Source organism: Empidonax traillii, unplaced genomic scaffold (assembly GCF_003031625.1).
Source record: "Empidonax traillii isolate 1590-97213 ecotype Southwest subspecies unplaced genomic scaffold, ASM303162v1 scaffold1250:size145484, whole genome shotgun sequence".
Lineage (NCBI taxonomy): Eukaryota > Metazoa > Chordata > Aves > Passeriformes > Tyrannidae > Empidonax > Empidonax traillii.
In genome coordinates, this window is record NW_020956443.1 from 1,508 (window position 1) to 28,083 (window position 26,576).

At 47.5% G+C, this 26,576-nt stretch overlaps 3 protein-coding genes and 1 long non-coding RNA gene across 8 annotated transcripts; 3 read left to right on the plus strand and 1 right to left on the minus strand.

The window, feature by feature from the left end:
* Positions 1-4,106: 4,106 nt before the first annotated feature.
* On the minus strand, positions 4,107-7,148 carry FBXO45 (F-box protein 45). The gene is made up of 3 exons (XM_027906143.1): positions 6,783-7,148; positions 6,112-6,468; positions 4,107-4,450 (listed from the first exon to the last, which is right to left on the minus strand). Exons 1-3 carry the CDS (start codon positions 7,050-7,052, stop codon positions 4,265-4,267), a joined length of 813 nt encoding a protein of 270 aa, XP_027761944.1. The 5' UTR covers positions 7,053-7,148; the 3' UTR covers positions 4,107-4,264.
* WDR53 (WD repeat domain 53) lies at positions 6,845-12,313 on the plus strand. Of its 4 annotated transcripts, none has more exons than XM_027906135.1 (3): positions 6,845-6,950; positions 8,121-8,612; positions 11,059-12,313. In XM_027906135.1, the coding sequence occupies exons 2-3, from the start codon at positions 8,136-8,138 to the stop codon at positions 11,644-11,646; spliced, it is 1,065 nt and encodes a 354-aa protein (XP_027761936.1). In that variant the 5' UTR covers positions 6,845-6,950; positions 8,121-8,135; the 3' UTR covers positions 11,647-12,313. The 4 variants fall into 4 exon arrangements, with proteins under 4 accessions (XP_027761936.1, XP_027761937.1, XP_027761938.1 ...); XM_027906136.1 differs by lacking the exon at positions 6,845-6,950 and adding an exon at positions 7,199-7,255; XM_027906137.1 differs by lacking the exon at positions 6,845-6,950 and adding an exon at positions 7,200-7,250 and having other exon boundaries at positions 8,117-8,612.
* An 852-nt stretch (positions 12,314-13,165) lies between these two features.
* On the plus strand, positions 13,166-14,833 carry LOC114069398. Its single transcript, XR_003573768.1, has 2 exons — positions 13,166-13,402; positions 14,415-14,833. It is a non-coding gene; the product is annotated as an uncharacterized LOC114069398 (long non-coding RNA).
* A 2,715-nt stretch (positions 14,834-17,548) lies between these two features.
* On the plus strand, positions 17,549-25,900 carry RNF168 (ring finger protein 168). Of its 2 annotated transcripts, none has more exons than XM_027906126.1 (8): positions 17,549-17,678; positions 17,981-18,251; positions 18,611-18,954; positions 19,919-19,995; positions 21,149-21,325; positions 22,012-22,136; positions 22,428-22,515; positions 23,029-25,900. In XM_027906126.1, the coding sequence occupies exons 3-8, from the start codon at positions 18,654-18,656 to the stop codon at positions 24,091-24,093; spliced, it is 1,833 nt and encodes a 610-aa protein (XP_027761927.1). In that variant the 5' UTR covers positions 17,549-17,678; positions 17,981-18,251; positions 18,611-18,653; the 3' UTR covers positions 24,094-25,900. The 2 variants fall into 2 exon arrangements, with proteins under 2 accessions (XP_027761927.1, XP_027761928.1); XM_027906127.1 differs by having other exon boundaries at positions 17,981-18,044.
* The last annotated feature ends 676 nt before the right edge of the window (positions 25,901-26,576 follow it).

The window sequence follows — 26,576 nt, forward strand, 5'->3', positions numbered from 1 at the left end:
TTTGCACAACACTCAGGAAGCTTCACGATACTCCAAACTCTCACACTTCACAAGGTTCCCACAGTGCTGTAGCTTTACCCTCTCGTGGGGGGGTGGCAGAGTTCCTTCAGAAGTCACACACCATCATCCAGCAGGAGGAAAAAACCTGCTCAAGGGATGAATTAGCAGGTTCAGCAGCACTGCAGGAAAATATTTCTGTTCATTCACTGCTTCATTCATTTTTGTTTCAAATGCGTCATACTGTGCTGCAAGATGGGCCTCTGTCACTTAGAGAATCAAACACAGCCACTGCTTCCAACCTCTTAAAAACTTAGTTTGTCAGTTTAAAGAGGACCTTAGTGCAGGTTTCAATTATGCTGCTTTCTGGCTGCAGATTTCATTGTATATCAATGAAAAAAACCCCAACAAACCAAACCCACATATATCTAAGAGCTATTTATAACATGTAAAGATTTAGGACTGAAACATCTGCATGGAAATACACAGCCCTCAGGAATGACTGAGGGCTGGTCACCTCTCAAATACTCAGAGAAAACCAGTTTTGCATGATCAGACTATGATCAGGCTGAGCCTTATTTTAACTCATCGCTGCTGTCATCAACCCAGGGAAAATAGAAAAGGAGAAAAAAAAAATAGAGGCAGCCATCTGGAAACACACCCGTGTGCTCAGGGAGTTTAGAAATGTAGATCATAGATAAGCAGGGAGGAAAGTTGGATTTGTCGCTCTCGGATTCCAAGGCAGGCAGGGAAGAGCACAGCCACATCTGAGGAGTAGAGGCTCAGCCCACACCACCAGGGCCATCTGCTCCTGCCTGGGTTTATCACCTGAAACACGGCCAGGGGGACAGAAATGACTGGCGTTTGCTGGGGGAAGGCACTCGGGGCTCTCAGAAATGCACACTCACCGCTGCCATTTCAAGTGGGGGGGGGGAAAAACCCCACCCTTTTCCAGGAGATACCCCTACCAGGGTGAGTTTCCTGTTCCATCTTGATTTATCAGTTCACCCAGCAGTGCCTGAGAAGTCAGACAAGTGGCTCTGGGCCAGCACGATCTGCCACCAAGGCTCAGAACAACCTCTGCCCCCAAACTAGTGGCTGTACCGAGCTCCTCACCTCCTCAGAGAGCTGTGATGGGGGCAGATGACCAACTGCTCAGCTCCCAACACATTTCACAGCAAGCTAAAATCACAAGGAATTCTAGGTTTTATTCAAATGACAGACAAAATGCTTGCTTATCCCAAAATCCTGGTGTCCTGCAGGATTCCAAAGCCAAGACCTGTGAATTTGACTGATTTCTGTTATAGGGGTTGTGAACAGTTGATGTTCCCCCTGACCAAAGCAGTTAATCCCTTGTCAGGATTCGGAAAATACCTCAAACAGCTGCTCAGCTGAACCTGCAGTACCTCAGGCAAAAAAACCTGAGTCTACCTTCTTGGCAAGGATCAAACCTCTCTGCTCCTGAAGGAGCTCACGGGGATGTGGGCCAAAATTTATTGCTTAAAAGTAGATTCTTGATGCAGAAAGTTTGGGAAGTGCCTCAGAGCTCACAACACAGTCCCCTGCATCTTCCTAAAATCATTCACTTCTTCCTGAAAGCACCACGAAATATTGAACTTCCACGGGGAAAGCTGAGGAAACAGCAGGAAGATGATGTGGAAAGGAGGCCCCTGGGCACAGCAGTGTGGCTGCAGCAGCGACCACACCACCCCGATTCCAGTCCAGAGGCCTCCAGCTGTCAGGAATGCCTTTTCCTCCAGTGTTGAGCTGTTTCAGAGGATCCAATTTCCCAAGCACAGCTCTCAGAGCACTGAGTTTCCAGTCCCTCATTAACCACTCACCAGACTCCATTTTCCAGCAGTCACACAGCAAATCACAGTCCCAGCGCCTCCGTCCTCCTGGTGCAGCAAACTGCAGCTCCCTTCTTCCCGTCTGTGGGATTCCACAGGTGCCACTCCAGCAATCCACACCAACACATCCTTCTGAATGGTAGCAGAGTTTATTTTAGTAGTTTGTACAGCCAGCATTGGTCTCCAGGAATAAGTTATAATCTTACATAAGTGAGTCCACCCAAACCCACCCTTAAGGAATGTTCAACTTTCAGCATTTCCGATTTAGAGGGAAATTATTTAGAGGGAAATTATTCGGAGGGTAGAGACGCAGTCTGAAGAATGGAAATCAATCTGAACTGGTGATTAAAACTCCTCGGAAGTTCTCAGGGTTTCCTTGCCTCTAACTGGATCATGGACAAGAGCAGAGGTCACGTCTTCCAGGACCGCACTGAGAATACATTCATCCCGGGGACTATTTATTTTCCCGAATTGGACAAGGTTTTGTTTCCTTTATCCCCAACTCCACACCCCACGGTTCTGCTCTGCAGATACAGACTCGACAGTCCAGTACAAGTGACGCTTTTGTAACAGATTTGTCCGGGAGGCACTGGGATGCCCATCCCACAGCCGTTATTCAGCCGTTCTCAGCACCACCTAAAACACCTCCATCGCTCAGGGCCTGTCCTGGCTGAGGTAGCAGGAGGAACAGACCTCGACAGTGCCTTCCAGCAATGAACACACGAAACAAATAAATACTTTTAAATCCTTTAAATGGTAACAATTCACACAGTTCCAGTGCAGAACCTGGTGATCTACCAGGCACTCCAAGGGCAAAGCCTCACTCACCTCCTTGTACTGCTCTCCTTGAGGAACAGGGAGGGGATGAGCAACAGGCTAAGGGGAATTCCTCCCTCTAACATGCTCAGAGAGTTGCCAGTGTCTGACATTAAGCAATTGGCATCCTCTAGCACAAGAAAAGCAAAAAAAAAAAAAAAAAGAGGTTGCATAAATATTTCCTTCTCCTTCTCCCTCTCTGAAAAGCAGCTCTGAAACAGCTCAGGCAGCTCTGGGAAATGCCGACCAGCACAAAATCACGAGCCGGCCGTGGGACTCACAGCTTTACTGGCCTGTGAGAGAGCCCTTCTGGGGCTTCCTACAGGCCTTCCAGCCTCAGAGCAAAGTGGTTTCACCAGGGAGTCTCTCCTCATAACACCTGCAAGCTTCCCAGCCTGCACATACCAGCACATGGACACACCTGAGGGTCTGTACCTGGCTCTGAGAAAACCGGTGCAAAGTGAAGAGCCCAAACATTGAATATGATCCAGAACCCCCACCAAAGGGCTGGTCAGAGTTTTACTCCTCCTGGGCAGGCGAATATTCGGGTACTGGGGGATTTTATTTAATGAAAGAAAGGTTCAGCCAAGCCTTAAGGCCTTACAAAGCCATTTAAGCCAAAACCAAGGTCTGGATGCAGAAATTAAATGCTCCTTCCTTGTTACCTTGAAACACTTTGCAACAGTGATTAGAAAGTGTAAGAATGCTTTTAAAAGTTGATGGTTTTGATGTGGGAAAGGAAACGTGTTGTGTTTCTTACAGAGGACAAGCCTGTCACAGAAGCCATGGAAACTTTCACAGGACACGACTCAAAGTAGCACCATACTCCACAAGAGCATCCCAGAACACATTAGGATACAACAGAAGGGCACTGACATGAACACTGGATACCTGTCCCAGGTGTGAGTTCTGATGCCACCAAGTGGGGTGATTTTTTTTTCCCTTTAAGAAATTATGTTCCAGTTAGAATAAAGGCAAACCCTTTCTTTTAACTGTTCTTTTCAACGTGTTCTGTATATACAACCCTTAAAATACACTTAAAAATAGCTGCCCACGTGTTGTGTCGTTACACCGGAGAAGGGCAGTTACACAGACCCTGCCTCTCAGTACATTAAAAATTGGGAACACCCCCAGCAGCCCCGCTCTGCTCCGGCCCCCACGCTGGCCCCGAGGAGGGAAGGAAGGAAGGAACAAGCAGTTTGGAAATGGGAGTCTCTCACAAAACACACCACTTACAAATCCCGAGGGAATTTCCTCAAGCAGTTCTGTCTCAAGTCCTTTCTGAAATGTTTGAGGTCACACTGCCATCTTAGCAATGAAATCTGTTGCAACATGCATGTGTAAGCTTCCCACTCAAACAACTGCAGCCCTGAGGATTTTTCTGGCCTGGTAGAAAGAGGAAATGTAACACAATTCCTGATGTATGGCTGGTCCTCTGTTTCCAAACCCGGTGTGGTTCCCTCGATGGTTCTTAGACACACACCCACGCCTTTCTGTTGGTTTTTTTTTTTTTTTCCTCTAATACATGTTTCCCTCTAACCAACATGCAGATTTCTCCTCCCACTCATTCGCATCTCGACGTCCCAACGAAACAATCCACATCATCCATCCAGAGGTTTCCCCAGGTAGACCAAAGTCACTTCTGTGTTACCATACACAGCAGACACTGCTGGATACAGGCAAACTTTTGGCAGTCCTCTGAAGGCAACTCCCAGGAACTCATAGCCCCTCTCAAACGCTAACGTTTTGTCTTCCATGTCCAGGATAACTCGGATCCTTTCGCCTATCTGGAAACAGGGACAAGAGAGGTGGAATAAAAATAACACACAGAAAGAGTCAGCATGTTCAGATGGAGACAAAAATAATGCAAAGTGCAACACAGCAGAGAATTTTAAAGCAATTTCCTGCTTCAATGACGGCATTTCCCAATTTCACTCAAATCCACCATGATCCCAAGTGCCTCTGAAGCAGGGCATCCTGTACCCACCAGCTGCTTATGGTAATGAACATGACCCTTCTCATACGAACCTGTGAGAGCACTGAGAGTGAGCACAGAGCGCCATGTGCTCTGGAAACCTTGTCATGGCCTTCCAAGATCCCTGAACTCTGTGTTCAGCTGCTGCTATTGCTGAGCAGGTTCTCCTTTGTGAGGAGCAATTTTAAAGACAATGAATTTTTTAAGGCAAGTGCCACCTACAAAAAAATCCCAGAATAGACCGATATGCAGGTGCTGTGGCTGACAGAGGTGTTCCCTCACCAAGGCTGAGGGAAATTCCACTACAAAAGGTAAAATAACCATGAAAAAATGAGAGTATATATATACACACACGAGTGAAACCAACACTGACCACAGCAGGAGACTCAGATCCAGGCAGGCACGGAGCTCCCTGGGTTATTTCAGACATCAGTAAAAGTCCCAGAGGGCAGCCACAAGCACAGCAGGCACCACACAAACTCCTGACTCTTCTGCAACCAGTCTCAGTGCTAGGGTTTTCTTCCAGCAAACAGATTTTTCTTCCAACCAACACTAACACACATCTGTCTTCCCTTCAAGTATGTTTTCTATGAGCAGATCACTGCACATGTCTTAATAAACACAAAATATGCCAAAGGATCGCTGATTTGAACTTTCACATGAAATTTAGGAATATCAGATGCAAGTTGCTACCCAGATCTTCACCCACAAGTGAAACATAAGCCACTGCAAAGCCACAGCACTGGGGGCTGGACTAGATGATTTTTAGAGTCCCAACCCAAACCATTGCATGATTTTGTGATCATGAGATGGAAATGACAATGCATCCAGTTTAAGCTGTAACACAAGCAAACTGAGCAGTCAAAATGCAGTTGGGTGAGCAGGCAGAAGGACAAACACCTCCCTAAGGACAAAAAGGTGGAATGGCATTTGCTCTCTAATACCCTATAGTTATCTGAACATCAGGTCCCAGCCAAGGGATGTCACCAACGGGAAGGCAGCCAGCCAGCAAACGCAGCACTCAGCACTGCTGCAGGAGAACTCTTACCTAAGCACTAACCTCAGCTCACCCTGCCAGACAACAACAAAGGGGGAAAACACCTCAGACACTCACCTTCCTGTGGGGCAAGTCGCTGCTTCACGAGGCTACAACATTCTTTTCAGCTTTTACTCCAAAAAGCAACATGGTGTCTAAGCAGACACGCACGGCACGCGCTTCACGCTCAGTGTTTGAGATTAAAGTGTGGAAACAACCCAGGGTCAGGTGCACTGAACACCAGACAGGTGTAGCCTGCCGAAGCAGTAAAGGAAGGGGCTCACAAGGCAGAATCATCTGCCCTCTGCAGGGGAGGCACAGACACCCTTTAAGTGGGCATTTAGGAGCAATTCAGTAGCCAGCCAGGACACCCGAGCAACAGCCAGGACAGGGGAGGGACAGCCAGCACCCACCAGGCCCGCACCAAGCCCCCTCACCTGATACTTGGGCGCGTTATTGCACTGGGGGAAGCTGCCGTTCACCTCCCCGTTATGCAGCAAGTTATTGTCCACCAGGTTCCAGCCCCAACTCTGGTCGTCGCTGCCCAGCAGGGCCACGTAGCCCTGGCACTGCATGGCCGCGCGTTTGGTGGCGATGCCGATGACGGCCACGGTGCCCAGCGGGCCCTCCCACCACACCTCCCAGGCGTGCCGGCCCTCGCTGAAGCCGATCTTGGTGCGCGCCCCGTCCGTGCTCTGCGCGATGGGGTTGCGGTGCAGCGTGAAGCCGTTTTTCTTGATGTAGACGTTCCTCGAGCAGTCGTTGGTGCTGAAGGCGTGGTGGAAGGCACGGACCTGGCGGAGAAGAAAAGGAGGGTGGTGGGGGAGATGGACGGGGCTTGGAGCAGCCTGGTGTAGTGGGAGGTATCCCTGCCCGTGGCAGGGGCTGGGAACGAGATGAGCTTTCAACCCGAACGAGATGGGCTTTCAAGCCTTCCAAGCCAAACCCCTCTGTGGCTCTACGAGATAAAACCCTGCGGTGTTTTCCAGCCCCCTCTTGGTCTCCAATGGCGGGTGGGCCGAGGGGCCGTGGGGGTGTCCCCAGGCGCCCGGGGGATCGCTGGGCGGCTCCGGGGGGTGTCCCCGCGGGTCGGGGGTCCCGGCCTCACCTTGCCCTTGTAGGTGGGCACGTTGCAGAGGATGTCGGTGCGCAGGGCCTCCTCGGCCAGGCAGCGGGCGGCCAGGCTGCGCCACACCTCGCTGTTCTCGTCGCCGTGCAGGACGCGGTGCCACAGCTTGCAGACCAGCGCGCAGCTCCGCAGCTCCCGCAGCTCCAGGTACGAGAACACGAGCTCCAGCACCCGCCCCGGCAGCCGCCAGCCCGGCCCTCCCCACGCCGCCGCCCCGGGGCTGGGGCCTGGCCCGGGCCCCGCCGCCATCGCCCCCCCCTCCCCGCGCTCCCCTCGCCCGCCCGGTGTCGGCGGGGCCGGGGCCGCCGAGGCCTCACGGCGCCGCCATCTCGGCCGCGGGCACCGCCCCGCGCGTGCGCGGCGTGCGCGGGGCGGCCGCGAGGGGCGGGGGCGGCGCGGAGGGAGCGGAGGGAGCGGGGCTGAGGGAGCCGAGCGAGCCGAGCGGGGCTCAGGTGAGACCCGCACCCCACGGGACCGGGCCTGCCGGGGCGGGGGGCTCGGGGCGCTCAGGACCGGCTACCGCGGGCCGCGGGAGTTGAGAGGGAACGGCTCGCGGGCGGGAGGGCGGCCGCGGATCTGCCCCCACATGCGGCCCGCGGCCGAGAAGGGTGCCGGCCCTCTCTGTAGGTGTTACTTAATCACTGAGACTGAAGTTTCTCCTGGTGGATTGAATGGGTGCTGGTTGCTCTTTAGATCTGGCCCAGCAAAAATCACGTGAAAAACATAACAGAGTGAAAAAGAACCCCAAACGAAAATAAGCCGTTTATTGCCCAATAATACGATAAACCCACGGCGGCAGCGAAGCGGCTTCTGGGCTGTCACACGAGCCCCACGTTACCTATGCCCTGCCCTGCCATTCACTCTCCTTTCCTCACAGCGTCCCAGCCCCTCCAACGCTTATTATGCTTTTGTACCACTCTTTTTTTTTTCCCCACCTCACTTAGTTTTCTGCTGATGTCCCGTAAGCAGTGCTGTGGCACAGTGCTGTGGGTAGTCACGCCAGGGAAGGGCGAGCTTGGCAAGTTCCATGGGCGTGCTCTGAGACCCAGTTAAACGTGTTGCAACCCTTGTAACTAACCTACCTTAAACTGGTAATGCTGCTTTTAAAAGGATCGTGGAATCATTGTATCGTTTTGGTTGGAAAAGACCTGCCAGCAGCTGGTGGTGCTGCTGTTTGAGCCAAAGCTCCACGTGGGTACTGAGCTGTGCCTGCTTTACCTGGACACGTATTTTGCAGGATGATCCTGTTTCTTGATAAATTTCTGCTGTAATATGATCAACAACCAGCTCAATTCAGGGTTTTTTTGTTTGTTTCAGAGGTGTCCCCAAAGCATGGCGGTCAAATGGACTGGTGGGCATTCCTCCTCTGTCCTGTGCCTGACTGTGAGCACGGAGGGGCTGGTGGTGTCCAGCGCGGAGCGTGGGGAGCTGGCGCTGTGGGATGGGGGAGGCTCTCTGGTGGGACAGCTCCGGCTCCCGGGGGACGACGATGTGACCTCCGTGGTGTTCTCTGCCCGCCGCCCCAGCACCCTGTACACCTCCCATGGAGAAACCATCAGTGTGTTGGATGTCCGGGCCCTCCAGGAGCCCCTGGAGCGCTTCCACGTGAACGAGGAGGAGATCAACTGCCTCTCCGTGAACGACACCGACAGCCTCCTGGCCGCAGCTGATGACTCGGGGACCATAAAGGTTGTGGACTTGGAAAGCAAGAAAGTCACACGGTCCCTGAGACACTCCAACATCTGCTCCTCTGTTGCCTTCCGACCTCAGCGGCCTCAAAGCCTGGTTTCCTGTGGACTGGATATGCAGGTGATTTGCATACATGTTAGTAGTGAAGTGAAACAGTAATTACCCACCTGTGTAGTGAGGTGCCTACAGACTTTCACCGAGAGTGAAGGTGTCCAACCTGTGGTCACTGGGAAGCTCCATCACTATTCTAAAGTAGTTTTGGCCCAAAAACCAAGTGTCAAGGCTGTTTGTGCCATTTTCTGCTCAGCATTTCCTCTCCCTGTTTTTATCTTCCTCAATATTTACAATCCAAATGTGAGCAGGGTGGGAGGAAATCAGAATACAGTGCAAAGCTCCTTTACTCCAGTGTCTTTCCAAGTGGAACTGTAAGGACAAGTCATTTTTACAACTCATCCTTTGTTCTGATTGACCTCTTGGAAGCATGAAATATTCTTTGCCTTTTACACTTCTCTGTCCTCATCAAGAGGAAACTTTGTCCTTTGCATTCTGAGAAGAACCACTCTAGGATTTAAGTTCAGAGCTTGCCACCCAGAACAAATGTTTTTCAGTAATTTCTTTGCAGTGGTTGAGATTTGACCACATTCCTGGTTTAGCCCTAGAAGGAAACTGTCACTTCTGAAAGGCTTCTGTGGTTCCAGCGGTGTCAGGGTGAAGTTTGTTTGACAGCGTTGAAGAGTTTCACTCTGTGTTCTTGAAACTGAAGCACATCTCACACCCTTTAGAACCAATACATGCTGGTAGTTAGGATAAATGGTAATTTTCCATATTAAAGCCCTGATGATGGATCGAGCCTGAGAGGAGTAAATGCTCAGTGCCTTAGCTGGCTTAACTCAGGACTCTAAAATGCAGATTCACAAGCCTGGAAGCTTTTTATCAGAATTGCAAGCATTTGTATACCACCAGGTGCAAGTGAGCTGGTTATTTTTTTTTTTGTGTGACTTTTTAGTCTTATTGTAGCTCAGCAAGCTGGGTTTTAGGTGAAAGTCAATATCCCAAAAGAGTTGGAATTCATTAGTGTATTTTTATATAGTGAAAAGAGCACTTTCCTGCATCAAGGCCCCCTTTAGGATGCATCATTTCCCAAAGGGGAGCTGAGCTGCAGAGCTTTGGAATGCTGTGCTGCAGCATGTCTTTGGACAAGTTACAAGCTCTAAGAGCATCAAAACATGTTCTGGGCTCACATGTCAAACCCTCGGGGAAGCCATGGCTGGTGAGAACTGAAATTTAGGTTGCTGGAGTTCTTTCAGGAGTTCCAAGGGAAGCAGGGAAAATGCCACGAGGACAGAAAATACTTAGTCTGCAGAAAACTTGTCAGCAGTTGATGGATTTATGAGGCTGCTGCAGTGCTGTCTGCGATGGAAACAGGAGTATTTTCTGTAAGCATCACTCAGCCTCTCTGATTTACAAATCACAGTTATTGTGGAAAGTTTTCCCTTTTATCCATAGCGAAGCAGTTTTAATGCAGCAGCAAGAGCAGTCATTGAAACAGGAAGGTGACAGGAAATGACGTATTTCAGATGTTTTAGTGTGACTTGGATTCCAGAAACGCAGACCCAGGGTGACAGCTCCTTTGTGGCCCAAATTTAAAGACTCCTGGTGATTACTGCTGGTAATTACTACTGGTGATTGACTACTGAAGGAATATTTTTATCAACAACAAATTAAAGCTTAGCTTTATGCAGCAAACAGCACACCAGTGCTGCATTAGGCTGACTTGTGCTTCTGGCTCTGTTGGCCTTGAAAATGCTTATTGTCAGTTCATATTCTATGAAAGTCTCGATAGAATTATTTTTAATTGGCTCAGTATAAATCTGTAGTGCTTGAACTGCTGTATGAGAGACCTGGGATTCGTATGAAGGCACAGTTACCACTTCATGGGGGGCTTGGGGGTGGGGTGGCATTTGAAGAGCAAAACTGAAAGCACAACCTCCCCCCATCTCTTTAGGAAAAGCACACCCTACTCGATGGCACAGACCAGATCTACTCACTGGATATAAAAAGAAATACAAATACACCTGTTTAAAAATGAGAGCCTAAACTACTGTTTGCCTTTTGCTGTCCCATTTTTCAGGCACATTCATGGAGATGATTATTTTAGGGCAAGTGCATAGCAGAGACAGAAATCCAGAATGATAATGATCTCTATCCACTGTGAGCGTTTCCGTGTCCCTCCTTCTCAATAATTGATGTGCAGTACATCAGGATTACTATTGCTGAGATGAATGCAAAGGCTTTTAGAGCAGCGTTTGCATCCCCTTCGTGGTCTAAAGGTCTGAGTCATTGACTGCGGAGTATGGCAGTGGGGGTTTGGAAACCCGGCTGGAAAGATTTGCCACATTTGTCAGGGCAACTTCAACCACTCCTCACCACACACCCCCCACACCTCTTGCACTCATGCACAGCCTTTGCTCTGCTGGAACAAGAAGTGTGGCTGTTTATTTTTACTGTTAAAGATCTGATTTTATGTAAAATGGACAAGTCATTGATTCATCCTGTTTTTTTCCAGGTCATGCTGTGGAACCTGCAGAAAGCTCGTCCCTTGTGGACCACAAACCTGCAGGAGTATGGCACGGAGGAGGACAGCCCACAGTCAGCCGGGCAGTTCTTCAATCCACCGCTTGCACATTCCCTATCTGTCGCCTCCTGCGGAAACGTCTTTGGCTGCGGAGCTCAGGACGGTAAAGTCAGAATATTCCGAGTCACTGGTGTCAAGTTTGAACGTGAGCTGGAGTTCCAGGGTCACAGCTTGGGAGTCTCCCAGGTCCTGTTTATGCCAGAGGCGTACTGGTTGTTGTCTGGAGGTAACGACGGGAAAGTCCTGCTCTGGGATGTTGGCAGTGAGCTTGGGAAGCAGCAGAAAAGTCCAGCAAAATCTCTGCAGAGGAGGAAAGCCCAAGCACCTGCTTCTAGCAGGAAAAATGGGAAGCTCAACAAAGTGTCCTCAAGTGAACAGGCTGGAGTTGTGCCAAAGCTCACCATCGAGCACGGAGAGAAGGTGAACTGGCTCTCGTGTGCAGAGATCAAAGGCTGCAGGAGGGTGTTGGTCGCTGACCAGAGCAGCTCTGTGTCGGTGTATCCCTTGCCAGAACTGTAAACACCCAGGTGTTTACAGAAATTTGGGGGGCAGAACCACTTCTCAGAGCCAGTTGCACCCACTGACAGTGACCTGGCCAGTGAACCCCCGTGTCCCTCGGAAGGGATTTGCTGTGCACTGGTGGTGTCCCTGGCATTGAGCTGGTTCTCAGTGGCTCTTGTGTTCACAGCTGCCATCTCCTGCAGGGTTGGCAGTTTGCTGCTTGAATTAAGTGAAACGGGTCTCTACATTTAGGGGTAACATTAGTCCGTGACTAAGCTGATGTAATTAAGGCTGGACGAGGAAATCAGCACTGAGGGGACACCCCAGTGCTGAGTGAGGGTGCTGAGCAGGGACAGGGCTGTCGCTGGCTGCGCTCTGTGGGGTTTGCACTGTTGCAGTGCTCTGTGTGACTCTCCCCATGAAGCTGTGTGGCCCAGTTGGCTTAAACCAGCTGTAGTGGAATCTATTTTCCATCACTCTGTCAGCAGCTGCATGTAAGACTAGAGAAGCATCAATTAATGAGTAATCAAATGAGTTTCCATGTCGTTGCCAATTGGTTTTGCTCATGCTGCAGTACAGGAGGGAGCAGGGGAACTGTTAACACCTGTTTGACGGCTCAGCTGTCAGCTGTTTATCCCAGGGAAAAAGAAGTATAACACTTAAATAAATGCTTTCTCTCTCACTGCTCCCTTGTGCTTAGACTCACTCTAATATTGCCAAACTCACACAAAATTGTGTCAAAAAGTGTATTGTACCCCTGTCACAGGGGGAATATAAGGGCCAAAGGCATGGCTTCTCCTCACCTAAATACTTCCTGTCTTCCCAAATCTTTGGAAACACAATGAGCAGAACTTGGGCTTGCTAGAAGCATCTCTTCCTCATTTGCAAATTGAAGGTAGGAAGAACTAAGCGGGAATGCTGCAGCTCTTGACACATTCAGTTCACGCTGGATTTCCCATGGAATGGGCAAATAATTTAAAAAAGAGGTTTTTTTTTCCCCAAGCTGTCCTTTACCTGTCAGAACTGAATTCCTGGTGCTGGCTGAGGACCTGCTGCACTGATGGGGAGGTTGTGCTGCCTTTTTCACCAACTGGGCTGTTACCAGACCTATACTATTATTAAGGAAAAATTTCCAGGGCTTATTCTTGCATACCCAGCTCTTGATAACCATTAGCCGGCAGTGCTGGCTCTCCGTCCTTTTCCTTTATGGAAGAGATTCCAACTGTCTTGGTTTAGCTCAAAGCAGCTCCCTGCAACCAAACACAACTCGTTCTCATCCAAATCTGATTTTACCATCGGATCTTTTTTAATTAAAGAAACCAAAGGCAATCTGCTTGTGCAGCCTTCCGCAGCAGGAGAGTTTGGCCCAGGACATGAGCTGGTGGGCGCCACAGCAAAATGAAGCCAAAACACAGCACAAATTAAAAAGCAGAACAGTGTAGTTTCCCCCTTGTGTGTCACCTCTGAATTAGTTTATGTGTGCAGACATGGGGTCACTGGGGCAGAGGAAGGGGTCCAGGTGCATGGTTCGGTGTGTGATATGTCCGTAAGTTTGTGCTGGTACATCCATGACCTATATTTGGATACACGGGCTATAAAAAGCCTTGGAACAAACAACCTCCTGCAGGACTCGGATCCCCTGTCCCTGCTGTTGCTGCCGGCTTCAGGAGAGAGGAGCAAGCCCGCTCCAGCTTTTATTCCTCCTCTTGGTGTTCTCCAGGAAGATGGCTAAAGGCAGCATCTCCCTGCGCTCCTTGAATGAGACGCTGAACAGGTCTGAGCAGCACTGGAAGGGACCGGGAGGGCTGGGGCAGGAGACCGGGCAACCTGTGAGCATGGCAAACCTGTGCTTCCCTGGAAACATCCGTGGGGAAGGGGGTGTACGTACACACTGTGTGTATAGGGGGAGGGAGCGGTTCATGAGCAGTCTGACTTCTTCACTCACTGGGGAGGGAAGAGGGACAGAGCCACCAGCTCCATGGTGGTGTTCAGTTCCATGCCCGCTGTCATGGCTCTTTGCTGCAGGATTTGGGCAGTGGCTCCACCAGCCAAGGCCTGTAGCTGGGTGAGGTGTTGGCAGCTGATTTATAACCCACAGGAAGTTCAGGTTTGCTGTTGTTAATGGGAGATTTGGGATGAATGACCGAATTTCAGAAAATGCCTCAGAGTCTGGAGGGTTCAAAGATCGGGAGTAAATGGTTATGGTTAGCAAAAAAAACCCTCAAGAATGGACCTTTCTTTTGAGTTTAAAGAAAGCAAATGACTGTTGCTGGGGGATCAGGACATAAGTGACGCTGATTCACCCTCCATTTCCAAAGCCTGTACTTGGGAGAGGAACGTGACCAACAGGTTCACTGGCTTCCTGTAAAACAATCTGGCCCCAGCTGCCCCTGCTGGCACCACTCCGTGTTCTCAGCTCAGCCTCCAGGGGATAGTGCCTCAGATCAGAGAGAGACCATGAGCACAGATCTTCAGGAGAAAAGAGTCAAAAAGGGGTCTGGAATTCTCAGAAATTAAAGACAGGCAGGATACTGTTCCCTCCCAGTGGCTTTTCACCTCTGGGTTTTCATATTAGTGTGAGGGTGGGGAGGCCCTGGCACAGGTTGCCCAGAGCAGCTGTGGCTGCCCCATCCCTGGAAATGTCTAAGGCCAGGTTGGATGGGGCTTGGAACAACCTGGGATAGAGGAAGGTATCCCTGCCCATGGCAGGGGGTGGGACTGGATGGGCTTTAAGGTTCCTTCCAACCCAAACCATTTTAAGATTCTATGATGTGTTGCCTTTACAGTATCCAGACATTTTTAAGCCAACTCAGGTGTCACACATACAACTGTGGTTTACCTGCAGTAAAAATGATGGCTATCAAGAGCATCACAGCCAATGGGATGCAGTACTTCTGTTTAGGAAATGAACGATTAGGTGTTGACAGACTGACAGCTGACAGACTTAGAAAGTGCTCCTCTCCTCGAGATACTAACAGGGTTCGCCCCCTCTGCTTTATGACTCCAATTCAAACAATGGTGACCACAAAAATAGATACTAGAGACCTGACCCGAGGGAGAAAGGCTGGAACCACTCCTGCAGGAAAAAAGTGAAAATTAAATCTGTGGTAAACTTCTTGAAGAAGTGTCCAACAGAGTGAGTGAATGGGCAGAGCTTGGAGGCTGCACTGGTCTGGAAAATAAAACCCACGTGACAGCTCTAAAATGTCATTTTCTGTAAATGCCTGAATAGCAGAAATAAGGTTACCAATACAACCACACTTTCAGAGAAGTGGGAATGATGGTGTTTTTACTGCACAGCTTCCAAGTATGTTCTGGGTGCTAACAAGAGAGAGGGGAATTTTAAAAAGCTTTCTGGTAAAGAATGGGGATGTGGTTTGTGCACACTAGCCAGAGTTAGAGGTCACTGACTCAGTGGTAACTTCACTTACACTAAAGGAAAAAGTGTGCAGAGGTCAGGATTGAAATGAAAGCAGGAGGTTTAATCTGTCCTTCTTTGTTTCACTCTAAACTTGGATGAAGAGGCAGCAGCACTGAGCGTATCAGAATTCACTAAAAGCTGTAGGAGAGCGGTTATGGAGATTGGCCCTACTGTGGTATAACTGAACTGATGTTTTTAGATCCCAAATTAGCAAATGCTGAAATGTTTGTTACAGGTGCTTAAAGATACATAAGGTTAATTTACAGACAGGTAATATACCCCCTGAGAAAGTGCTGCAGAGACAAAAATGGTAAACTACTAAACCATTGGACTAAAAGGCTGCTGAGAAACAAACTACCACACTGACAGTAGCATGAGGGATGAGTTTGTACACCACACAGACTCAATTTTCCGATTAAAGTTCTGTTTTAGTCCCCAAATTCTTGCTGAGGCAAGAGGATTCCTACCGCAGGAAGATGAGCTTTCTCCAGGCTGCAGAGGAAGTCTTGTAGCCTCAGGAAACAACAGAAAATTGTTACGTGAAGATCTGCTCAAGTGGCCAGACAATGAATTAAGGTCGGGGCTACTTAGTAAAATGTGCCACCGTTGATGTATTTTTATTTTTTAACTCATTCAGGTCAACTGCAGACAGACTCCAAAGCGGGGTTTGGAGGAGGAGGTGGCAGGAGAAGAGGCAGGCAGGGAGAGGGGGGAGCTACTATTAGGGAAAAAATGGCATTCTCGGTCCTTCTCTTATAACAACAGGCTTTAAAATACCATGGAGTACTTGTGAAAGAATGAAAAACTATGGGTAAATTATCTAATCTGCTGTTCATACAGTATAAAATTAATTTCTGTTTGCTTGGAGGGTTTTGTTTTGTTTGGGTTTTTTATTTTTTAACATCACCACCTGAAAGCTGCTATGTTTGTTTGTACAAAAAAAAGGCAAAGATACGCATAATAGGGTCACAACAAACAAGGCAAAAGACCTCAATACGGTGTTTAACACAAGTAGGTCACAATTCAGAACCCCATTCCCTGAACATTAGAACAATAGTAACCGAAGGGCAAACTGGGGCTGGAGAAAAGAGAAGCTAAAGGAAAAAACACAGAGTCTTCTCTGTAATAAAATTTAGTGATGGTGCAGTTTCTGTTTAGCTGATACAGCCTGAAGTTCTGCCACTAATACAGAAAGAAAAATCACAAAAAATTCTGTAAGGAGTAGCTGATGCTCTACTAATAAACCACATATTGAGTACATAGTAGTGAGACAGTTGTTCAGTATTTAGGAAGGAACTTGGAAGGATTTATATTTTGATAGCTTTGAGATCCTCAGGACTCTCGAGAACATGCTTTGTGCCAATCAAGTAACAGAGGAAAACGTGGAGAAACCTATCTTTCCAAATACCACCTGGAGGGACAGAAGCCCAGCAACAGTCTGTGTCTCCAGCAAAGAAATGGGCACAAAGCATAAATACTTGCACTACCTTGTCGTTTGTCCCTAAACACAGCAAATCCTCTTAAACTGGGCAGTTCTCTTCAGCAAAAGTGGAGTACAGGAGCTCAAAACTCAAACCCTCTTCTTTGGTCTTGTCATTTACGATTTTAAATAAGGAAAAACACAGCAGATACCAAGTAATGAAAAACAGTTAATAAATAAAAGCTATAAAGAAGTTTTTAATCACAGAGCTGTTCCATAGAAGAACAGTCCTATAAAAGGGAGAACCAGCTGATGGGAGAAGAGAAACACTGCAGGTCGGATTTCTATTATTTGCATCATTCTTACTCCGAGGAGAAATGAGAGAGTATTAAATGAAAATGATTCGAAACATCACGATACTACAAATAAAAGCATCAACGCAAAACGTATTAAAGAAATATTAAAGAAAAAAAAACCAAACACTAATAATGCAGATGGTTGAGACCTCCAAACCCATGTCCGTACTGATTTTGCAGCTGAGTTTAGAGGTTATAAGACCTCTGCACCAGCAGAGGTCCAAAAAGACATGGGGTGCGAAGAAAAAAAAAAAATCTTCATTTTTAGTGGCGTATATTCTCACAGCTTGGGATCTGGAGCCGTTCACGGCGCAACGCCGCGGCGGAAAGCCCCAAATCCTTCTGGAATTCCCTTACCCTCCTCCTTTCCCCCCCTCAGGGTGGAAAGCAGGCTGCTTTCCCTGGAGGCTCAGTTCGCAGCCCTGGACCGCAGCCTGCAGGGCCTGGAGCTGCGCTTCGACCTGCAGGCCGAGGTGCTGGAGCGGGACCTGCGGCAGGATGTGCCCTGGGCCCCCGAGGGAAGGTGAGCGCGGCCAGGGACGGCCCCCAACCCCCGGGGCAGCCACAGTCTCTCCAGGCAGCAGGGAAGGGTCGCTTCCCAGTGCCCCATCTCATCCCTCCCTCTGGCAGCGCGGAGCCGTTAACCCTTGTCATATCGCGACAGGCAGTCGCAGCCCTCCACACAGAGCCCGCAAACTCTGCCTCCCAGCAGGCTCAGCGGCGGAGGAGGGGAAGAAGAAGGAGGAGGGCGAGAAGGAGGAGGAGGAGCCGGCTCCCTCAGCAGGAGGGCGGGAAAGGCTCCGTGAGGGCGGAGCGCGGTCGCCATTGCGGGGCCTGTCCCGGAGCTGCAGCGGTGGGTGCCGAGTGCTCGCTGGGACCCCTGAGGGGCCGGGGCTGAGGGGGGCCGGGGCGCGGCGGGGAGGGCCCTTATCTCTGGGCACTCGCGTGCCCGGCGGTTATTTTTTAAATCAATAAAGACAGCGAAAGTAGTAAAACCCACCTTAAAGTGTGTTTGTCTCCATGGCGAGTTCTGTGTGGGGAATCGCAGCCTTTCTCTTAAAGACCTCCTGTGGTTGCCTGTTTAAGAAGCTTGTAACTTATAAATCGGTGTTTTTATTCCTTCTGCTGCATGTTTCTTTGTTTTCTCTCCCACAGAGGCCAAGTGGAAAAATCCTGTGAGGAGCCAGATGATCCCCAGTGTTTCAAGTCATACAAGAAGGTGCTGAAGTCTTAATTCTTCATTTATCATAGGAAAAGAGTATCTTTGCTTTTTGGTATCAGCTTAAGCAAGCAAATGAATGAGAAAGAAGCTGCTCTGCCCTGATGATGTATTTCACCTTCAGAATGTGCTGGAAGCGAGTCTGTGCCCAAAGCAGCTTTTGAAGGACATGGAGGTACTGAAAAATTGAGCAAATGGAAGGTTAAGGTAACTGGGATAACGTATCCAGCATAGCTTGTCACAGATAGAGAGTGCTGGGAGAGGAGTGGAGTAATAGAAGTGGCAGGAAGAACTCTCACCTTTTTTCCCCCTCTCACCACCTGCTTGCTATCCCCAAAGCACCCGTTACAGCTCACAGGAAAGTGCGGTAGGAAAACCTGGTACAATTTTTGTATGAGTTTAGGAAAGATTTGCATCTTCCTCTAGAATCTGTCAGGTCCTGAGCAAAAGCAACTGCTTAGACAGGCTTCTAAATACACTAACGTTTTCTTAAAGTTGTAAAACATTTTCTGTTTTCCTTTATTTTACCTCCCGTAAGGAACATAAATGTTTGACTTTGCTTTCAGGTCCTGATGTTGTCTTAGTCTTGTTCCTCTAACTCGAGTCAGTATGTCAAAGAAATCCAAGGCCCCGCTTTCCTTGTCCGACTGCCTTTGCCAGATTTGCATGGAGATCTTCGTGGAGCCCGTCACACTGCCATGCAGCCATACCCTCTGTAATTCCTGCTTCCAGCTGACAGTGGAAAAGGCCAGTCTTTCTTGCCCATTTTGTCGGCGTCGAGTCTCTTCTTGGGCACGGTACAATGCCCGCAGAAATACTCTTGTCAACTGGGAGCTCTGGGAGAAGATTCAGAAGAATTACCCCAAGGAGTGCGAGAGGAGGATTAATGGACAGGATTTGGACGAGGAGAGTAAGTGGCATGTCACTTGTCCTGGCATGTCTCTGCTTTGCCACAGTAATCACTGTGGGTGGACTTCGGATGTTGGGAGATGAAGAGCTGTGGGAAGGGAGGTGTGTTACTGCTGGGCAAGGCAGGGGCAGTTTCTCTTTCATTTATAGTACAGAGGGTAAAAAGGCCCCAGTTTTTATTGCTCATTTTCAGCTGTAGCATCTGCAAGCAGCATTTGGGTGTGTGGATGTGTTTCTTTATCACTGTCAAGTAAGTGAAGTGGTTAAAAGTTTTTTAACTCTATTAATTAGTTTGGTTAGAGATTCCAGGGGTTCGGTCAACGCAAGAGTCTCAGAGCCTGAAATTGTGGTGTCAACTGAAGGAAGTGAAATCTGATTGACTTTTTGAAGAAGCATTTTGGGGTTTATTATGTTTCAAGCTCCCTTGGGGGAGGCTTGTTGGTAGGTTGGCTCTATGGCACCTTGTTCAACGTGCAGTGTTATGAGGTCTTTTTAATCACAATGAGTGAAAAACGTGTTATGGTCAGTGTAGCAACAGAGAATGAATCATGGAATGGTTTGGGTTGGAAGGGACTTCAAAGACCATCTCGTTCCACCCCCTGTCACAGGCAGAGAGACCTTCCACTATTCCAAGTTGCTTCAAGCTCTGTCCAACGTGGCCTTGAACAATTCCAGGGATGGGGCAGCCACAGATCCCCTGGGCAACCTATTCCATCATATTTACTTCACATACAGTGATTGGAAATCACAGCCTGTTCCTGCTACGCTGTGACACGGCGCTTTTCTACTGTGTGTATGTTATTCCTTTGTAACACAAAGTGCTTTTATTTTTTTTTTTAATCACAACACTTGATTTCAGTCTAATCATTCCTGTGACAGGGTGTGGAAGTCATCTGTTGTTAAAATCGTTGTTGACTGTCATGATATTGCTTTGTTCCTTACTTTGTTTTTTCCCTATCCATTAGTCTGTGTCCCCAAGCCACAGCACCAGCTGAGTAAGCCCGGGGAGCTGAGGCAGGAATATGAAGCAGAGATTAGCAAGGTAAGTCTAAAAATACATTTTAAGTTACTTGAATTGTTCCCAGTTAGATAAATTGTTCCCACAAACAGCTGTTAAGGTATTTCATGATAAAGATACTTAAAAGGACATTGCAACTGCAAGAACGTACTGGCCGCTCCTGAAGGATGGACTAAATTTATGGAAGAGGGGAGATTTCCTTGTGTTTGACACAAGGTGACATTTCTCAAGTTTTCTTGATCTGTACCTCCTACCTCACCTCTCAGTCAATGCACATGAAAGTAGCAAGCGTAAAAATTTGAAACTGTTTGGGCTTTAGTTTTATGCTTGCCTCACAGACCACAACTGAATGAATACAGCATTTTCTTATTCTGTTACCTCCACTCATTTGAAAATCAGAAGAAAATATTTTTAAGAAGTCTTAGTTTTGCCTGTTTAAGGATCTTTCTTCCAATTCAGACACACTAGTACTAAGATTTATAGTTGCAAAATATGTGAGAATGCTCCTTTCCCTGACAGCCCCTTGCTGTTGGTTTCAGGAGCAGGGGGAGTGCGTGAAGCAGAGGACTAGGAGTAATTTCTAAATTCCCTCACCCAGCAAAGAAAGATTAATTCAGTCTTGAAGTACTTTGCTGTCCTCGTGGAGTTGCTAGTAACTGATGTCTCCGTGGGTATCTGCTGTAAGGAAGGCAGATGTAAAATTCTTGGCCTGCTGCTTTGGGTTTCGTGTGTTTCAGGAGAGCAGGACTCTTCTAAAAGAGAGAGATGTGCTGTCACTGGGATATGGGATGATATAATGATACAAGCAAGCTGATTAAACGCTGTGGAATAGCTGCCATCCAGTGTTAGAAAGAACCCTAATCCCAATTTCTCTGTAGATCTGTGTATTTGAGATCTTAGTTTTTGTTTGAAAAGGTGAGGAATGGAGTTTAACCTTGCAGGTGAGCAAGGCTGATGGTGTAATCTGGTGGAAATCGAAAGGTTGCGGTCAAACCCAAGGCTCTGCACGCGGTATCAGGGTGATTTACACCTTTGGAGACCCGTGCACTTAAATACTGGCTCTAGTTTTTGTGAACAGCGGGTGGTTCGCATTCAAGGAGCGTCAGCTCAGAGGTTCTGGTGCAAGATGTGGTCCTGCAGCTGTAACCAGGCGGGTTTTCAAACACATCTCTTGCAGGTGGAGGCAGAAAGGCGAGCGCACGAACAGGAGGAGAACAAGGCGAGCGAGGAATTCATCCAGCGGCTGCTGGCAGAGGAGGAGGAGGAGCACAGGTTGGCAGAACAGAGGCGGAGGGAGATGGAGGAACAGCTGAAGCAGGATGAAGAGCTGGCCTGGCAGCTCAGTAACAGTCTGGTGAGTTAGGGTAGAGGGGGGACAGCAGAAAACATTGATACAGTGCCAGCAACTTCTCAGAGATCAAGCTAAAGTTTGGAATAATTTGCATTTATTTTAGCTGTAGTTGGAAGCTGTTGTCAGCCCCCAGTACTTTAGAGCCTTGGTGGACAGTTAATTTTTGAAAAACCAGTGGGAGGTTCAAATACCCCAAACATTTCTACCTGAGTAATACACACTTGAAATCCAGCACCCAGCACACGTGCTGCATGTTTTCATTGTGAAACATTTTAAAACACTGGTTTTCTCCTGAAAACTTCCTATTCCCCATGATTTTAACAGTCCTTCTTTGGAAGAAAATAACATCTCTAACCTGTACTGGAAAAAAGGAATATACAGCGAAAATTTACCTTATCTTTTGGGGGATTTTTTAATTTTATTAATTTGTTTTGGTTAGTTGGAGTCTTTTCCCAGTGAGGAAAGCTATGTACTTATTTGAGCAAATCCTCCTGTCCTTCAATACTAGATACAGGAAAGTGTATGGAACATGTAGCATTTCTTATTCCATAACTATCTGTTACTTACAGTACTAGAATCCTTTGGGTAAAAGTAACTAATTGTGCAGCAAAACCAAAGTAGTTCTCTCAGGGTTTCTCCAGTCTGTGTTGTGTTTTGTTTTATGTCACTGTTTTTACTTGTCATGGAAGAACGAGGATGCCGAGGGACACGTGCTCAGCAGCCTGTCACCAGCACACAGCCTCTCACCTCAAACATCCCCAGCACAGCTGTGCAAGGCAAAGAACAGACCAAGCAACACTGGAGACATTCAGAAGTAAGGAATTCGAGTGTTTCTTCCTTAATTATTGATCCGTTTCTTCGGATGGTGTCCCTCTGCTCCATTTGCTTCCTTGGAATCCTGCAGGGCAATTTCCCTTGATAATCGGGAACAAATGTGTGAAGTGTTGAAGGTTAAAACATCTCCTCATATGAGGAGAAGGGAAACACTTACCCTTCTTGTTGTTTTGGTTTGTCAGAATGAACCTGAAGATCTTGGTTAATGCAAAGGGCTGACAATCCAAGGAAAAATTATTTAAAGGGGTGTACTTTTTCTTTTTCCTTTCAGATACTTATCTCCGAAGAATCATGGTATGTTGGGATCAGCATCATTCTCTAGTACCCCAGGAAGAGGCAGGAGCAGCTCTGGCTCAGTGGTAACTGGAACCATTTTGTTATGAATCTCAGCGTTGGTAATTATGGGATATTTTCCCTTTGCCTGTAGCATTCCATCCTCTATTCACCTTGCCCATTAGCGCTGGGCAGGTTATCTCACCCTTTTTAAGCTCCCCTCAATATTCATAATTCCAGGTTCTGGAGATTACTGGAGGGGGGTGCACCCTGATTTACATCATTCCATGTCTGTCTGTCTGATCATTCCTGGTAGGCCTCAAAAGAACACGAGCAGGCTTGAACAGTTGGTTTAAGTCACTGATAAAAGGAAAACACTGCAGTTTTGGTTTTGCTCCTTTTAGCTGCGTTTCTGAAGTTGTTTTTAAGTATTTTCATGAGTATTAAACAATTAAGTATTTTTTAAAAAGAGAAGTATCCCAGTTGCTCTCTCAGAGCAGTTCAGGGCAGTGCAGCTATGAGAAGTGAGATTGGCATTTATTCACACCCATGGGCTTTTAATAAATTTACTTTCTTGGTGGTTTCTCCCTGTTCTTTAGGAGACCAGCAATGAAGGCAGCTGTTCTGCACTGCAGGATGAGCAAGAGGAAATGCCAACCCTGTCTCCACAGCTGACCAGTGTAAATAAAGATTCCGGTGCTAAGGATTTGTTTTTGGAATCATGCATGAACTATTTTAGTGCCTCAGCTTCAGGTGAAACCACTACTGTGAAGCAGGAAAAAACACCAGGACCAAATTGTTTAGGAGATGGAGTTCCAGGTGCACTTCATGGAGCCACAGAAGGGGAAGGGTCTAGAACAGCTCTTTGTAGATCCAAAGGAGAGGATGATGAAATGGAGACAAACAGTGGCAGTTTAACACGTGTAGAAAGCATAAACCTTGAAAACTCTCCTCAAACTTGTACCTCTGTTCAGACAGGGACGAATTCCGTGATATCTGACAGCCAGAGTGTAGGATGTGATCTGGGGAAGGTGGCTGCACACTCGGATGAAAATGAACCAGAGGGGCTGCAGAACACTAAGGAGACTCCCAAAAGGAAGCTCCTGGAGGCCCCAGCTGATGCTGTGACTGACTCAGAGGCGCATGACAAGAGGAGAAGAACCTGTTCAGAAAGTCTGGAAGACCAAGGGGTGCAGATTAACAATTTCAACTTGCAAACACAGAGAGCCTTTGAGCAGGAGTTCTATGAAAGGCGTAGGCAGGAGGAACAGGACAGGCTCCTGGCTCTGCAGCTGCAAAAGGAGCTGGACAAGGAGGAAAGGACACTCAACCGGCAGAAGGGCTCTCCAGACGAGTATCTGCTTCGCACCAAACCACCTCAGTCTCTGAGGGACTCTGCTGCCAAAAAAGGAAGTTCCAAGGTGGCCAAAGACTCAAAGGGATCGAAAAAACAGGCTGAAACCAATCACTACAAGACTCGGAAAGGTTCCCGCAATGAAAACTGGCAGTCCCCTGCCAAGGTCCGGGTGAAATCCCCCAGCATCAAGGAGGGAAAGGTTTTGAATTGCGTGGTCAATACCAGTGACAAGAATGATATTTGCTCACTGCCTAAGAACAAGCAGAAGACGATCCTGCAGATGTTTAAAAGCCCTGTTGCAGAGTAGATCAGCAAAGCCACAGACACGTGGTGAACTGGGAATGCGAACTGTGGGGATGTTCTCCCGTGTTAGGCAAAGCTTCCTCAAGCAGTTCCAAGTTGTTGGTTTGGAGGAGGATCACTTTGGGCAGTGGTGGTGTGAGTCTGAGTTTTAGCACTGTACGCCCCCAGACTTGAACATTTCTTAATAGCTCTTCTCCTGAATGTTATTTCTAGCGCTTGCAGCAGTTCTTGCAGGACTCAGAGTGTTTCTTGTTTTGTAGTGCTTGGTTTTACATAGTTTGGTTGGTGAATACCAGTTCAGGTATGCAAGGATAACTTAAAATGAGAATCCAGAGCCTTTTACGGAAAGAATGCATGTTCTGTGGAGGAAGCAAGCAGAGAACCAGGCTGTATTCCCAGCTGGCTGCCAGCTGCAAGGTTCAACCCTCAGCACAACCACTGCTCTGTCACTTGAAGCATGTCACTGAAATTTTGGCTGCTTCTGGAATTGCAGCCCAGAACTATTCTGGAATTAACACAAGCGTAACCAGACAGCCACTCTTTCCCTCTCATGTGCTAACCCCTCCCTTGGACAAAGGAGGGAAGAAACAGGTCATTTTTCCACTGCCAAAGCCAAGGATCTTTCACAGATGCCAAGGCTATGGGCTCGTATTCACCTCTGTTCAGAGAGGTCCCTCCTGCAGATCCCATTTTCCTTGTTAAGAACAACATACTTTTGTTTTCTTATTGCTAATGTTCTGCAACTTTATTCTTCTATAATACTGTTGCCTGTATTTGGTACTGTTTAATTTTCATACTCAAACTGGTTTGAGTCTGATTAAAACCACATAATATTAAAAAAATATTATTTTATTTTAGCCAGTTATGATGGAGAAAGTTAAACCAAAAGGGGAAAAGCAACTGAAAACCGGAGTTGTCAGTAATGATGTAACTGTAATTAAAGATTCACATAACTGCCCTGTCTGGCTGTAACTGTTCCTCTCCATTCTTTGAGGCACTACCAATACTGTTCCAGTTGGGTTTAAAGCTAAAATAACTTAAATTGTAATTTAGACCTGGGGGTGCTGTGGCCTGTAGGAATTTGAGGCTGGTGAAGAGTTTACCAGGTCCTACTCCACAGAGGAAGTTTTCTTTCCAATTGTTTTATCTGGTTTTTTTTATTGTTTTATGAAGCCATATTTTGGCTTTTCTTTGCTTATTTGGAGATACTTGTGCACTGTTCATGTTGGAAGTGGAGCCAAGCACCATCTGTAATTGCTGGAGGCTGTTAGTCACCAAAGTCACCAATTGTTTGAGATTTGTCCGGTTTTTTTGAACCCCACTGATGATTTTAATTCTGTTTTGGGAAATTTGTAACAAAAAACTTCAAATGAGTATCTTCTGATGGTTTAGTTTTCAGAAAACCCCCAAATTTTACCGAAAGCATGACCGGCACACCGAGCCAAAAATCTGATTTGTTGGGTTTTGTGTTTCCCTCTGCCTGTATGTCTCTATCAATGGTGGGCTTCTCATAAATAAATGATCTGTTCTGAGATGTTTTTGGAGAAAGTTACAACAGATGACCCCCTGCAACTCCTTCACTTTTCCTCCTGCTGCCTCTGCCATTGTGCTGGAAGCCTTCCTTCAATATGGATCTGTTTCTCATTAATCCTTACCTGAGTTGAGGTTCTTTTCTGTCAACAGAAACAAATATATCCCTTCATTAATTCAAGTGTTCTTTAAGGCAGAGCTGCTGGCTATTTCCATGCTGGTGACCCTCAGCCTTTCCAGTCTGGATAAGCCTGTGAAAAATAAACTCCATTTTCAAAGCAGATGAGGAGAAAGAGTTTATTTGCTGCCCAAACCCTAAGTTTATGCCCAAGTACCAGCTTTGGCACTTGGGGACTCCCCACAGTTAAATTCCAGATGTTAAAGGAGTAGAGGAAGCATTAGGGGTGCAGAGGGGGAGGGAGAATTTCCGTTTCTGGCAGCACTATGCTTTGTACAAGTGGCTTGAAGCCACATCCCAGTACTTGGATTGCTGCATTTCATACCAGCCTCATTCCCTCTTCCTCCACAAGCTGTTCATGGATTCTTTCTTTTCCCTTTTAATGTGTGGTTATGCCTCTCTTCCATGAAAGACTTGTGACGTGCACTGAAGTAATCCCAGTAAGATGTTCAGTAAGGGTGGTGCTCCAAAGACTTCCTCACTAGCAACAGCAAATCCTGCTGCTGTGACTCCTTTGAAAATCACTACAAAAATTACAAAATTTGCCATTTCAAAGGTCTAAATAGCTCACAAGTGGGTTTTGGTATGTGTGTGTATGCTGGAGGGTGTGTTACAGGATTTGGGGGATATTTGTGTTTTTCCAGCTCGCTGAATTTTGTCCTTGGTGTCAGAACCGGCTCTTACATAAGAACTGTTATTTTTGCAAGCAGAATAAAAAAAAAAAGCAAGGGACTACACATTGATTGTTAGATAAACCCCATCCTTGAGTGCAAAATGTC

Bases quoted from the DNA above. Each gene is read 5' to 3' on its own strand.
- RNF168 (XM_027906126.1), top strand. From the start codon at position 18,654: ATGTCAAAGAAATCCAAGGCCCCGCTTTCCTTGTCCGACTGCCTTTGC. The intron at 21,326-22,011 runs GTGAGTTAGGGT...TTGTCATGGAAG, and splicing joins GGCAGCTCAGTAACAGTCTG to AACGAGGATGCCGAGGGACA. The intron at 22,137-22,427 runs GTAAGGAATTCG...TTTTCCTTTCAG, and splicing joins AACACTGGAGACATTCAGAA to ATACTTATCTCCGAAGAATC.
- WDR53 (XM_027906135.1), top strand. From the start codon at position 8,136: ATGGCGGTCAAATGGACTGGTGGGCATTCCTCCTCTGTCCTGTGCCTG. The intron at 8,613-11,058 runs GTGATTTGCATA...GTTTTTTTCCAG, and splicing joins CCTGTGGACTGGATATGCAG to GTCATGCTGTGGAACCTGCA.
- FBXO45 (XM_027906143.1), bottom strand. From the start codon at position 7,052: ATGGCGGCGGGGCCCGGGCCAGGCCCCAGCCCCGGGGCGGCGGCGTGG. The intron at 6,469-6,782 runs GTGAGGCCGGGA...CTTCTCCGCCAG, and splicing joins TGCCCACCTACAAGGGCAAG to GTCCGTGCCTTCCACCACGC. The intron at 4,451-6,111 runs GTGAGGGGGCTT...CCCTGTTTCCAG, and splicing joins ATAACGCGCCCAAGTATCAG to ATAGGCGAAAGGATCCGAGT.